The following is a 14581-nucleotide window of genomic DNA, read 5'->3' as shown; positions in this document are numbered from 1 at the left end:
AAAACATTCTCCAACACGAACATTTTCAGTGTTTGTGCATGGTCATTTTGATTCCTATCACAATACTCTATTACTTGTTTTTTTAATTGTAAAATGTCAACTGAAGTATTTAAAAGAGTGACAGCAGAACCAAAGATTTCTAATAGAAAACACAACTCAGTTTTAATCATTATAAATCCAGCAGGCTATCATTACTAATCAGTTGTCATCTACAGTGTTGCTCATTTTAAAAACTAATGTAAAGTTAACAGGCTGATTTACAGTGCACACAACATTCCAGGGCATAAAATCTGTGCTTCCTCAGTGCAGACAGACTTGGATTCGTCTCTTGTGACTTTGGCTTTGAGTGCTGTTGTAGCTTGCACTGCTCTTTCCTTCCATGGCGCTGCGAAGGGTTCGTCTTTCGTGCCACTGATGCAGCACATTTCAGTCTGTCGTGCCGTGTTTCAGCTGCAGCTTGCTTACAAAAATCCACCTTCATAAGGAATAATGTTGCTTTGTCAGTTTCTAATTTGTGACAACTAAGCAGTCAGTTCACTAAATTTGAGATTATATTTGTCTTAAATTCAAGTTTTCAGTGTCTTGCAAATGCTTGTATTGAGTAGTCCTGGTTGTCCTTGCTCTTAGGTGTAGTTTGTGTCTTCCCCCTCCATCGAAAAAGACTCTTAGTCTGGGTTGGTTGGGCGTGGCAACGCAAGTGGGGATCGTGGAGAAGATTCCACATGAGCCAGATCTGAGGAACGGTCAGGCTGTGAACCACCATCAGTTCACGGTAGAAACACGGGTCGAAGACCTGTAAGTGCGGTGCAGCGGAGGGCCGCACGATGCCAAAGGTCCGAAAGCCCTCGTGGCGTACTGGCTGGAGGCCGATCCTCAGCAAGCACATCCCTAAGAAGACATCATCGATGGGGAAGAGCTCCACCTCCTGGCAGGCCTGATGCAGCCGGCGTGCTGTGAAGCCAGACATGACAAAGCCCCCACCTCCAGCATACGATGGGTAGATGCCCTGGCCATACACTATCTCAGGAATGAAGTACTTGCTGGAACGCCTGCGGATGGGCCGGGCATGAACGATGATGTCACCGACAAAGAGGTCTCTGCCAGGCTCCTGGCCCCACAACATCTCCAAGATGTTTTCCACATTGACATAGACATCTGCATCGCCTTTGAATATGAATTTGACATCCGAGCAGCAGCAGTCCACCCATTTGAGAAAGTGTGTCTCCTTTAGAGTCAGGTTGAAGAAGGTGTCCTCAAAATCCCACAGCAGGATGTCCTGGAAGGCTTGGCTCTCATATGCCAGCAGCTGCTCCCACAGGGGGAGCTGGGTTCGGTTTTGGGGAATGCCAAGCAGGAAAATCGTCCTTACCTGTGCACCATTCTGAAAAGTAAGCTCCCGACCCCAGGTACGGCGCACCACCTGGCGCTTTTCAAAATCGGCCACCACTGACTTGACTGCAATGAGCAAGAATAGGGTCCCTGCTTGCCCTCCAGAGCACTTAGCAGGCTGGTTGATCAGCAGTTTGAAGTCCCTGCAGTCTTTGTTCCGCAGGTACCGCTGGAAGTCAAAGGGAGGTTGGGTCACCATGGCCTTCCCGGTCGAGGGGGATCCTTGTGGTGTGGAGGCAGGAGGGGAAGGATGGGGCTGACAGGGGGCTTGGGGGGCTTGGGTGGCTGGGGTCCTGGAAGGAATTTGCCTTATTCCCTGATTCTTTGGCTGTGTCTTCAGAAGGGCCTGTGAGCTGGTGGCTTTCGCCACTGTGGGCCAAGGGCCCCAGATGAGCTGGAGATCATGCTGAGCATAGAGCACCAGGCAGAGCAGCACCAGCAGCAGCAAGGTGCACAACACATCTCCTTTCAGGTGGATCCTCCTCATTATATTAAAGGTAAACCTATTGCTTTTTTTTCCCTTCTCACTCACTGTCTTGAGAAAGATGGCCTCTTCACAGCTGAACTCTTACTTTCCCAGTGATGATATCTGCATGTTGAGTTTTTACACCAAACTATTCTAGCTGTTTTATTACATTAACTTCATTGCGCTGACGTAGCTTAAAAAAATCTTCAGACCTTTGGGTTTCGGGCAGTCGATTTCCCCACAACAATAAGTAGTATTTACCCTGTCTCTCCAGTTAACTTTTTCTGCTGCTTCGTAGTGCTGTTACAGAATTCAGCCCTTGTCCCGCTTTCAAACAGACACTGACATGTTGGTCTTGGCCTGGGAACAATTAAGGAGGCGCAAGTCAGTACTGTAATAAAAGTGTACAACGCACACTCCGCTACCCCAGCCATGCCTAGTCTCCCGTTCAAGCAGTTCCTGCTCCTCAATGTACCTTACGCACGAACGGGACCAAAGACGTCAACACCACATTAAAACTATGAACATCTTCAAGTTTGATACCAAGAGCACAGAAGTATTTAATAAGATGAAATTGCACTTAAGAGCCGAGCTCGATGCAAGTGCAGACCTGACAAAGCCGTACCTGAGCCCGTGCTGCAGAGACAGTCAAATGTCCCTGGTCCGTGCCCACACTCCTGGTCAGACCAGCAGCACCAGATCAGCCCAAAGTCTCTCCGTGGTTCACCCACGGTCCTTGAAAGATGGCAAAAGCACTGCAGTAAGTTAGCCGAGGGAGGTGCGCTCCAAGCACATTCGGTGACCGCGGAGCAAGAGGCCCTGGCTCTGCGCTCCCTCTTACACAACAGCCTCCTTTAATATCCTCCCCTGAAGTTTTGACATGATCCCCTCTGTGGAAGCATTACATCTTCAAAGGCGCTTCCTTCTGAAGTGACCGACCCCTTCGCACAGTCATTGGACCATCTCCGAAACTCAAACTGTCCTTCTGCACGCTCCAAAGGTAAGGCATTCATTCAAACTAGGACACTTAGGTGCATATGGCATAGAGACAGTGTTCAAAACACACATTATGAGATATTCATATATATTATGTCAGCGCATGATTCATGTTGTGGTTCGAAGTGCGTTACAGAGTGACTGTGAGCGCAAGCCCGCGGAGCAGCTCTCGCTCACAGCTGCAGCACATCTGGACTCCATTTAAACAGCCCCGTCTGAGTGCGCTGTCTGCGCGCTGCCCGCGAGCCCACAAAACTTTGGTTAACTTTTAAATAAAGTCAATGGTCAAAAGAGAGAGAGGGGAGAAACAAAAAAAAAAAAGACCCACGCGCGAGGAGTGTACCTGGATTCCCGCGTGGCTTCCGTCAAGCTCGGGATCCGCTGCGTTTCCCTTTAAGAGCTGCGGAGCCGCCGAGGTGGAGTCCGCGCGCGAGCCAGATGCCAGCGAAGCAGGAGGCGCCGACGGGAGCGCGCCGCGTGACAAGACTGAAGCGGCGGAAACGCGCATCGTGAGGAGACTCTTCGACAAATCGCTCGTCGTTCGGTTTCTCGCTCCATAAAAGTGACCTTATTCGTAGAACTGAGATAACATATTTACACAATTCTTTTCGCACCATAATAATTAAACGAATTCCTAGCAAATGTCCCTAAATTAGCAATTTGTCGATTTAAAAAAAAAATCTTCAGCAAATTCCGTATGAAATAACTAATTTCATCGCAAATAAACACGTTCCCCACATTTAATATTTCAGATACTGAGATAGTTCTTAAGTATGAAAATTCTAAGTCTCCTTATTAAACTAATTGATACTAAGTCGAGTTAGGAGTGGTGACCATCATGCACGTAAACAAAATATATTTACAGCCCATCTGTGAAACCACGTAACAGTAAATAAAGAGAGGGAGGAGACAGAACACTTGGTACAGAATAACATTTTATTACAACTAGTTTCATATGCACACACAAGAACAAAGATCCTATTTACAACTTCCAAAAACACCCACAGGAAATGTGTTATAATATTCCAGCACTCTGTGTGTGTGTATGTATTTATACACACACAAATACATACATACACGGTCAAAACGGCGATTGTTCTGCCAGGACACACACATACGACCACCGGCTGTTAGGATCACTCAGCTGCTCCTCTAACTGCTACCTTGATGGCCGCCGGAGCCCCCAGGGGCTCGGTGTCTCACAGAGGCACCCTTATGATGAAGAGAAGAGTCCCAAGGGGACAGTGGCCATGATCTTATTGAAATGTTCTGTCCAGTCTCTCCTCCAGCGCCAGCAACGGGGTCACCTTAGGGCTGGGCCAATTCTCTAGCCCAGGGGTGTATTTCAGAGCCTCCGGCGGTGGGCTTTCCTCAGGAAGACGCCGTTCCCGCTCTCATGATCTTGAAAAGGGCGTTGACGTTGTTGTTCTTGATGGCATTCCGGCATGCTGCGATCACCTGGGATTTGGGCTTCCCCACTGAGGGACGGAGAGCACACAGGTTACAGCAGAAAGCAAGTGGAAGTGTGTGTTTATGAGGGACAGGCACAGGTGATGCAGCGAGCCAATGTCTGAATTAACTAGACATGTTAACGTGCGTCACATTCTCCAGCACATGGTCACGCAGTTTACATTTACATGTATTAATTTCGCTGATGCTTTTCTTCAAAGCAGCTTACTACTGTATGTTAAGCTGCTCGCAATGATTTTACCCATTTATACAGCTGGGAAATTTTTAATAGAGCTATTCAGAGTAAGTCCATTGATAATGGGTATTCGGCCAAGAGGTGGGATTCGAACCCGGCTCCTTCAAATCCAAAGATGGCGGTTCTACCCACTATACCACCTGATGCCTCCTGCTTACTGGCTCAGTTGCTGAGTGTCCTGGCCTTCAGTGGGATCGCAGCACTCTCCTATCAGTGCCAACTTACGACCCCGGTCATGTGCGCGACCTTCCTCGGCCAGCTGCCCACTCACCTCGCAGCTGTCCTGCCCGCTGGATGGCCTGGTTAACAGACTTGAGGCAGGCGATAAGGGCGTTGTGGTTGTTGCACCGGATTTTATACTCATTAATCAGATCCCTATTGAGGTCATAAAGTTCCATATAGCGCTTCTTCATGGTTCTCCTAACAAGACCAGAAGAAAAGGAAATTAGAAGCAGAACTGGAGAATGAAACCAGGCAGCTGTTCCACCTGAAACTTACATGTCTCCCATGAGCCGCGCATCCTCCGCCTGCACCAGCATAGTGCGAATATGGTTGGAGTGATCCGCCATGGCCGCTGTCAGCTTCTGGTGCACTGAGTGGAATTCATCCACCTGAAACACATGCAGTGGTAAGATGGAAACACTTATAGGACGGTCTCATGAAATTCAAACCAAACCACATGAGAAAATTATCTGTTCAGTTCAGGAGAGTCATAAGCATTTTTGCTCACAATGGTGGCACCATGATGGTGTCCTAAAAATTCTGCTAACATCCTTTCAGGCCCGTTAACATCTTTCAAAATGATTAATCATTTTAACTTTGAAGATTTTCAACAAGATCCTGTTACAGTAAAGAGAACCCATACGTAGGGCTTACAGAGAAAATGATGGCATTTTACGGTCTGAAAAAGATCAAGTCATTGTGTCTTCATCTTTAATCTTCACTTCTTGATGAGGCATCACAGAAAAATTAAACTTCATTTAAACCTTGTCTTTAACTATGACTGCCACTTGAATACATGTAATGGCAATGAGAAACGTGTGTGAAACCAATACATTTGCTTAAAGTATTTCTATTGTTTATAACGGAATGAGATTTAAAAAAAATTATGCATTTTTTCATATTTTTAACAAGATTTCAGTTTGAGCTGTTGTAATAGTTATTTAAAAAGTATATTCATTTGACTATAGACGTTTTAAATCCATATACATTACGGCAGTGTGATTTTTAGTAGAATGTTATATATATTAAAATTAATTATCTCTAAAAATATGAAACTTGATATACTTTGTTTTTCAAAATGGTATTGAAGACTGACAGCTTGTTTAAGGCTAAGTAACTGAAATTCACCACAGACATCACCATGAGACTGATCCTTACGAACAAGGAAAGAGAAGGACTTGTTCCTCCTTGTTCCTCATTTGATTTGGAACAGTTAAACAGGTAAAAAGGCTGTGTTTAATAAAAAAAAAAATAATAATAATAATAATAATAATAAAAAATAGAAAAAAAAAGAAAATCGGCCAACACCCGTTTTACACAATCAGAATGGTTGGTGTAACTGTGCTCACCTCAGTCAGAGTCACTCGCAGCTCCTCGAAGTACGCTGGGAAGTCAGCTTCAGCCTGCAGGTCCTCAATGGCCAGGAAGGAGGCCAGAGACTGGATCAGGTCTCCTGCCAGGTCAATGTCATCCGTCTTCAGTGTGATCTGAAAGCAGACAAGTGAAAAGTCCACATTAGCAGCACCGAACCAATATGAAGAGGTAGCATTAATGGTGGATTTTTTTTTTTCTTTCTCAATTCTCTTGTGTGTGTTACACTGCTCTGCTGTATAAATGAGTGAATGACTGTAATGACTTTAGTGCAGGGTATAAAGTACCGTAAGTCACCTTGGGTAAAGTTGTTTGCTAAATACAAATTAATAATCATTATGCAATGTAAATGTGAAATCATAAAAGTGTCTGCTAAATGAGTACATGTAAATATTTTTTATCCTTCTCATTTGCTTCTTTTAAAAATGGATTTTCTGGCTATAAACAATGAAACTCTTAATATCCACAGTGGAGATAATTTTGCACATCAGACATATATTGAACCATCGCTGGGCAGATGTCAGTATATCCCTGTGCATTCAGTAACACAACGGCTCATCGTAGAAACAGGGGCTCAGCTGCTGGTTAAACTGTTGTAGAAACATATTCACACACACACACACACACACACACACACACACACACACACACACACACACAGACTACCTCCCCACTGGGCTGCATGCTGATGCTCAACAGTCCTCCTCCACGAAGGCAGGTGAACTTCACATCTGGAGCGTCTATACCTTCTGGCAGCAGGAAGTTCTGATTCAACCACATGACCACCTGGAGAGACAGAGGCCTAAGAGTCACACCAGCACACAGACGAAGGCATGCGTGAGTGAGAAAACGGGGCAGAGAGACTGGGAAAGTGTGAGTTAATGGAGAAACACAGTTAGGCTCAGGAGGACATGCATACAGGGGAAAGCTGACCCTCTGTGGCCGGTCATTGATGCCGAAACACACTATGCCAGTAGGCTGGGGCGCCGCAGGGTCCACGTGCAGGTCATACATGGAGAAGCGTGGCAGCTGCCTCGTGATCTCGAACACGTGGAACTGTGTGCTAGAAGGAGGAGGGGTCGGTCATGACCATAGTAGCTCTTAGTAAGTCAAAAAAAAATTGTACTAGTCAATCACCCACTACCGCTAGTTTAAAAAGTATTCGTTGCCCTATATCCTGAGGAGTGACATGAAGCTGAATACACTCCATACCTATTCCTCCCACCCACAAAGGCCTTGATGTGCAAGTCTACAGGGATGTCCTTTGGCGGGATTATGGGTACGCGGACACAGCCGGACAGGTTCTGGACACTGGGATGCACTACGTGACTCTCCCCCTCGAAGATGCCCTCCGCGAAAATGAGCACGGCTCGGATGATGGTCTCTAGAAGCACAACAGGTAGTTGGAGGAGGCCCGTGGGGACTGCGGCTCTAGTCAACAAACGTGATGATAACAACGTGACACGGACAACTGCTACTATACAGAGAAAAATCCTCTGATGCTGCAAACCGCAATGCGTGTGTGTGTGTGTCCGCGCATGGCTGGACCTGATGTTTGCATGCCACCACAAGTAACAATACACTTCAACACATCTGCACAACTGGTTTATCTATTTCTGGTTAAATGTGGAGATAAATGCCAGTGGGAGTGGAGAGTAGTTGGCCTTAAACTTCGATTATTCTTTTACTGTACAATTTTTGCAGGAACGCAATTGTAGCATCTCATTCTGATTGCCACGTTTTAAATATATCTCGCTAGTGGAACTTGAACGAGTGGACAGTTTGCTTCACGGAGCATTACCGTTAGGGGTGGAGATGTTCAGCTCAATGTGGGCTTTCTGGGCCTCTGTGGCAGCTTTAACACAGAGAGCAGTCTGGAGCTGCGTGTTGGCTGGGATGACTCCCATCTGAGCATCCCCTTCAGTACTGGGAGCACCTGCGACCACCTGACATGGGAAGCAGAAGATGCAGTCGTGATGTTTTCCTTTTTTTTTTTTTTCCACAATCATAGGCATGTTGTGTTTATGATTATGTACAAGTATCTAATACTGCAAGGACCACCTTAGCATTCTCCTCATAGTTGTGCAGCTCCAGCAGCAGGTTCTGCCTGCGTTGGCTCAACTCACGGATGAGATCCTGCTCTACGCTTGTGTCCATCAGGTTCCCCTTCATCTCCTTACTGGCCGGCAGGTAGCCCCGTACTGGGAGACGTACACAGAGCAAGAGATACAACTAACAGCCTTTTATAGGCAATCAAACAAATGGCTTCCTAACTTCTCCCTTGCCAGAGAGGCCAAATTAAAATTATGATTATTATTTAATTTAGGTGACAATTTGCAATGTGAGGCTTGCACACAAAGTTACTTAGTTATTTATCCATTTATATTTGGGTAGTTTTTACTGGATCACTTCAGGCTACAGTAAGTACCTAGCTCCAAGGTATTATTATTATTATTATTTTCATTATCATTGTTGCAGTTATTTTTATGGTGCAGTTTCCTGTGGAGGCCAGTAAAGTTTCTATCTACCTACTACAGTAGGGGTGGGGATTTGAACCCAGGCCCTGTAACGTCGAGGCAATGGCTCTGACTACTACACTGCCTGGTGCCCCACAGTAGGGAACAGTAGGAACCATTTTTACATACAGTAGCACTGAAGCCACTGTACAGGTGTGGACTCCTTAAACACTGAATAACTGGCAGGTAGGCACCAGCTGTGGTCATTATCTTACCTTCTCCATCCACAGAGGTACAGATGAGCTGGACTTGGCCATCCATGCGGTAGTCACCCTCCACCACCCCAGCAATGGAAGATGAGAAGTTGTCCTTAAAGATGACCTCACCAGTGCGGTCGCTGCGGGCATCAATCTGCACATGAAAGGAGGGTGGTTGCAGCCTTGCCACGGACCAGTCTGCGCCAATATTCAACGTGATGTAGAGTTCGGGGACAATTAGAGTACGCTAAAAACTGCTCCGCTGCTGTTACGATGAGAGGTAACCGAACTCGCCCTTGATGAATGGACCTTTAAAACAGGAGGCAGGGCTGACCTTTCCATTAGACCAGCCTGTGATCAGCTCCACGACACCATCGGCATTCAGGTCGAATGCATGAATGCTCATCGCATGGTTCTTAGACTGCAAAGACACCACACAACAAGTCTGTATCAATAACAAATGGCCACTGTATGAAGGATACTGAGGGTGAGAACACACACACACACACACACACACACACACACACACACACACACACACACACACACACACACAATATCTGAACCTCCTGTCCCATACGGGGTTGCGGGGAACCGGAGCCTACCCGGCAACACAGGGCGTAAGGCCGGAGGGGGAGGGGACACACCCAGGATGGGATGCCAGTCCATCGCAAGGCACCCCAAGCGGGATTCGAACCCCAGACCCACTGGAGAGCAGGACCTGGTCCGACCCAGTCCAACCCACTGCGCCACCGCGCCCCCCCCAGGGTGAGAACAATAGCTCTTAAATATTTTTAGTGCAACACAGCCATGAAGCAGGTAGTGGTGCTGTTTCATAACGCCCGGGCTGTTCAAGCATAGGTTTAAGTCCTGCTCAGTCTGTGCAGAGTTTACATATTCTCTCCACGTTTAGATGGGTTTCCTCCCACAGTACAAAGATGGTGTGTTTCAGATTATGAAACTGGCTCTGCCCGTAGCATGGGAATGTGTGAATGAATGAATGTGGCGTCCCCTTCAGGATGAACCCTGCTCAGCCTTAAAGCCCTGTGCTTCCAGGATAACTTCCTTATCACCGCAACCCTGACATGGACAAGCGGTTACTGATGATGACTGAGTGTAGTGTGTGGTTTTCTACAGTGCTAGTTTGTAGAAACAAAGTTATACTAACATCAGAAGTGTAAGTACCTTAATTCTCCAGTAGCGGGCAGTGCGATCATACACGCCAACCGTGCCGTTGGCCAGAGCATAGCCAAACCTGCTGCCGTGCATGTGGCAGAGAGAGGTGACCGTCTGCAGGATGGAGAGAAGGAACAGTCAACTTCCAGACAGGAGCGTATGGACCGAATCTGACTCGCTAACACACACACACGACTCTCATGACTTTGCAACTTTTAAAAATATTACCACAATGCTCTAATATTAATCAGAAACATTCAACAGTCATTTGGTGAGCTTAGTACCTCATTTTCTGCCATCTCACACACCAATTCATCCTCTTTGAAAACTCGAATATCAAAATCCTCAGATCCAACAAGAAGCTGTTGAGGCAAAGTGCTCATTAAAAATCTACAACCCATCACAAACCAGCGATAACGTCTCTCAGATTTTTGATCATCACAAACCTCGTTTTTTCCATCTCCAGTGAAATCACAGAGCATCAATGACCTCACATTGTCCCCTGTGACCTTTAAGGAAAAAAATACATCAGTCAACCTCTGAAGTAAAAAAAAAAAAAAAATAAAGAAATTTTTTAACACAGAACTAGGACACAAAAGATTCTGTCTTGATCCATACCGTCCAAAACTGGTCGTTTCCTTCATGGTCGAATCCCTGCAGAGCACAGTTGCCCCCAATGATTGCAAGGGGGGAGGGGATGTCCCCCAGTTTCCCCAACACAATGGCATTGGCCCCATCTGCCACCTAGGTCCAGAGTCAGTGTTGAGGAACAAATGATCTGCAGCATCACTGTAATCATGACACTGGAAGACTATAGAAACACAGCGGCTGATCCAACTCTTTAAACTGATGGACACCAGCTTGTTATTCAATCGCTGAACGTTATCGATGACTTTCTTTTTCCCTGGCAAATGGCTCAGACAAGCGCGATGTTGATGCCAACACACGACACATGGGGAAGGCAGCCCCCAGACTCTGGTGCACAGCCCCACCTCCTTGTAGAAGACGTCAGCATTGTTGTGTACGTCGTACGCCAGCAGGTTTGTCTGGGAGCCCACGAGGAGCGCATCGCCCACCTGGCCGGGTTCCAGCGAGCCAGCGACCAGGCAGCTGACAGCCTGGTTGATGTTGAGCAGGGATATATCCGAGTCGTGGGCGCTCTGGCTCAGCCGATGGGCGGCCTGCCGTTGGGCTCGTGTGTGGGGATTATGGATGAACACCTGCAGAACAAAACATTCCCAACACTACTACCTGACATGGGGACAGCTATCGTGGACTCTGACATAACTCTGAAATTAATGTAAGTGATCAGAAGTTCCCTTATACTGTATAGGGTAAGCACTTTCCATATACAGTACACTCATCCCCTTGTTACTCGGCCCCACGGTATCCTGGTTTTACAATTATGGATGCCACTTATTGTTATCTGTGTTCATTTTCATGTATCCAGTCAATGATATTTACTCCAGCATGATAAAACGAGAGCATGTTTAAAAATCATGCCAAGCGGCTATGTGAGAGACTGTGACATGCACTGCATTGTGGGAACCATGTACCCACTCTCTCAGTTGCAATCATCCACATTACATTCTCACTTGCTTTCCGATGTGTTTGCATCCTGTGTTGCACCACTGTGGTTCAGTTTTCTAATTGTTAATTCATTTAAACGTGGCATACAGCCTTCGTCTTCCTCAGGCCAGTCCATGTACACAATTCATTTATTCTATTTTAAAATGCCACACTTTTTCCTTGTAATTTTAGCGGTCATTTATGACAATTTTGGATTTAACATGGGATGGGCTTTGAACAAACTGTGAAATCTTTCCCCATAAAAATAAAACGGACTAAGTATTTTTGTTACTGTTTTTCGATATTTGTTCCGTTTACATGGATTAATTAGGATAATGGTGGCTAAGGACATTCTTAAATAAGATGATGATTTAAGTTAAACAAGTTTCTGCTGGGGGGTGTGGTGACGCAGTGGGTTGGACCGGGTCCTGTTCTCCGGTGGATCTGGAGTTCAAGTCCCGCTTGGGGTGCCTTGCGACAGACTGGCGTCCCATCCTGGGTGTGTCTCACGCACTGTGTTGCCGGGTTAGGTTCCGGCTCCCCGCGACCCCACTTGGGACAAGCGGTTTCAGATGATGTGTGTGTTAAGTTTCTGCTAAAGAATATAGCAACAGCTGCAATAAAGATAAATAATACAGCACTGACAGTCAGACCAGCAGCAGTATGAAAATTATTTGTGGAAAAAGAATGGCTTCACAAGGCATCTCCAACAGGGAGGTGGATCGGTATCTTACCTTCCCTGCCTGTGTGGCTGCAGCTAGACACGGGTGCACCCCATCGAACTTGCCCACTGTGACCATGCGCGGGTTGATCTTGTGGTTCAGCTTCAGGGTGAAGATGGGCACCAGCATGGCAGCACGCTTCTGGAGAAGACGCCAACGTAGCAGTGACGTACAGCACAGGAGAGGGTTGCATCACGTGGACAGAGCGCACACTGCACCTCAGCTTTTCTCACTATGTGGTTACTGTGTTTTAGTGTAAAACACTGGGCGCCCACCATACTCTTTATTCCCCGCATTGCTGCAAACAGTCACAGTCAGTCCCATCAAGGGGAGTTACAAATGCAGTGTGAATTTTACAGGGATCTTCACTGTTTATACTGTTTTGGAATAACTCCTCATTCAGATTACAAGGACTGCACACTGCTAACATTCTGGTTCATACCGGATGCAGTTTTTGGGGCGACAGCAATGGGATGGACTACCCAATTCATTATAAGATGCTACAAACTGTACAGTAAAGGCATGGGACATTGAACAGTTGTTTCTGAGCACTGTAGCGAATACAAGCAGGCATATGTCCCGCAGATTTGGTGCTACATTGTTTCATTTAATAACTGATCAGTCTGATGTGACCACATCGGTTGCACAAATATTTGTGGAAATGTGCAACTTCTGTACTTTGTTTATAACAAGGTAACATTCGTTTAGACTAAAAGATGTTTCGGTAATCGTGATCTCTCCCTGGATCTACCGTAAATGCGACAGATTAACGTTATAAAGCGCTTATGGAGCCGAGATAGTCGCTGCTGTGGCTGAGGGCGAGCTGGAGCGCGAGCTCGAACACCTGTTGCTTAGCAACGTCGCGCGGCTGGTTAAATCCCTCCAGCTTGCCTAACAATCCTGGTTTGCTCTATGCCACTGCTGTTTACATTTACGATTCCTAAGCAAAAAAAACGACATTTCCAAATGTACACTTCTCCATGTCGAAATCGGTGCAAATACGGCCTATATTTGGTTTTTTGCACTGCAGTGCATGATTATTTCCAATCATGATTTTTCGTTTTAAAATAGCACATCCGATGATCTAGTTCCGAAAGTTTTTCTGCTTGTATGGTTGGTTAATGCTGCAATAACGCAAACCTTTTTTGGCCTTATAACCGCTTAAATAAGACTTTTAAATGAACCATTACTTACCGGATACCTCGGCTGCGGCAAATATATTTCTTTAATGGCAGAATTACAAACAAGAGAGAGTGCGCTCCCGCTTCGCACCCCTGCAGGCGGCGAATGACGTCACTGCGCCGCGTGCTCGTCGCGCACTACAAAAGGACGTGTCGGACGGACAGCATTCTGGGATTTAGTCTCACTTTTTCTTTGTTTTTGTCCCAGTTTCATTTTCTTTTAACTTTTACATTTCAATAACTAATAAAGATAATATCGCTTCAGTGTGTAAAGTTCAACTACCATAGAAATACCCGACTCTTCTTTGGGATTTTGTTTTTAAATAGCGCCTCTAGAGCTTTCGCTCAGGAATAACACCACCAATTCTGTAGATCCAAAGTCAGAAAGTGGCTTTATTGTCATTTCAACCATACACAGCTGGTACAGTATACAGTTAAACGAAACAACGTTCCTCCAGGACCATAGTGCTACATAAAACAACACAAACAAAGCTACTTACACAGGACTACAGGTGCACGCGTGCAAACAGCATAAGACAGTACACAGCAATTGCTAAACAAAACAGTACCCACAATTATTAAAAAACAGAAGATATTACAATAATGAATACTATAGATAAAAACATATTAGCAGCAAAAGTACAGTTCAATTTTTTTACAATACAATTAGTCGGCTTATGGTTCATGATTTATCGATTTTTCCGACTTTTATTAATTCAGTTCTCATTTTAAAAACGTAAAAGAACATGTTTGTAAAAATTCCGATTAAATGCATACATGTCTTACGCTTATTCAATATTTATGTAACATGTAACAAATCAAACAACGCATAACAACAGCAATAATAACTATCTCACACAACAAGTAAGGTAGATTTTAGGCAGTTTTCATTTACTAGTTTTTGGTGTACAATTTCCAAGCCAGGATGTACACAGAGGTCCAGTGTACAGTATACAAATTAAATTCGGTTAGATAACAATGAATATATGACAAAGAGCTTGAAAACGTCATTACTTGTTTACCCCGGACCTCCTGTGTTTCACCAGTATGCACCCAGTACTGAATTACACA

General features: G+C 45.5%; 2 protein-coding genes across 3 annotated transcripts; both read right to left on the bottom strand.

The window, feature by feature from the left end:
• Positions 1 to 1951, bottom strand: b3gnt9 (UDP-GlcNAc:betaGal beta-1,3-N-acetylglucosaminyltransferase 9). Its single transcript, XM_018726606.1, has one exon. It carries the CDS (start codon positions 1874 to 1876, stop codon positions 575 to 577), a length of 1302 nt encoding a protein of 433 aa, XP_018582122.1. The 5' UTR covers positions 1877 to 1951; the 3' UTR covers positions 1 to 574.
• Positions 1952 to 3776: 1825 nt separating this feature from the next.
• On the bottom strand, positions 3777 to 13732 carry bbs2 (Bardet-Biedl syndrome 2). 2 transcript variants are annotated; one of them, XM_018726591.2, is made up of 18 exons: positions 13524 to 13732; positions 12342 to 12467; positions 11031 to 11258; positions 10657 to 10782; positions 10485 to 10547; positions 10323 to 10400; positions 10048 to 10152; positions 9197 to 9283; positions 8881 to 9016; positions 8211 to 8350; positions 7951 to 8095; positions 7362 to 7533; positions 7083 to 7212; positions 6816 to 6935; positions 6128 to 6265; positions 5055 to 5167; positions 4828 to 4976; positions 3777 to 4329 (listed from the first exon to the last, which is right to left on the bottom strand). In XM_018726591.2, the coding sequence occupies exons 2-18, from the start codon at positions 12456 to 12458 to the stop codon at positions 4223 to 4225; spliced, it is 2154 nt and encodes a 717-aa protein (XP_018582107.2). In that variant the 5' UTR covers positions 12459 to 12467; positions 13524 to 13732; the 3' UTR covers positions 3777 to 4222. The 2 variants fall into 2 exon arrangements, with proteins under 2 accessions (XP_018582107.2, XP_018582106.2); XM_018726590.2 differs by having other exon boundaries at positions 12342 to 12470; positions 13524 to 13731.
• Positions 13733 to 14581: the final 849 nt, after the last annotated feature.

This window comes from Scleropages formosus, chromosome 7 (assembly GCF_900964775.1).
Source record: "Scleropages formosus chromosome 7, fSclFor1.1, whole genome shotgun sequence".
Taxonomy (NCBI): Eukaryota; Metazoa; Chordata; class Actinopteri; order Osteoglossiformes; family Osteoglossidae; genus Scleropages; species Scleropages formosus.
The sequence above is the reverse complement of the archived record's forward strand: the minus strand, read 5'-3'. Positions and strand labels throughout refer to the sequence as shown.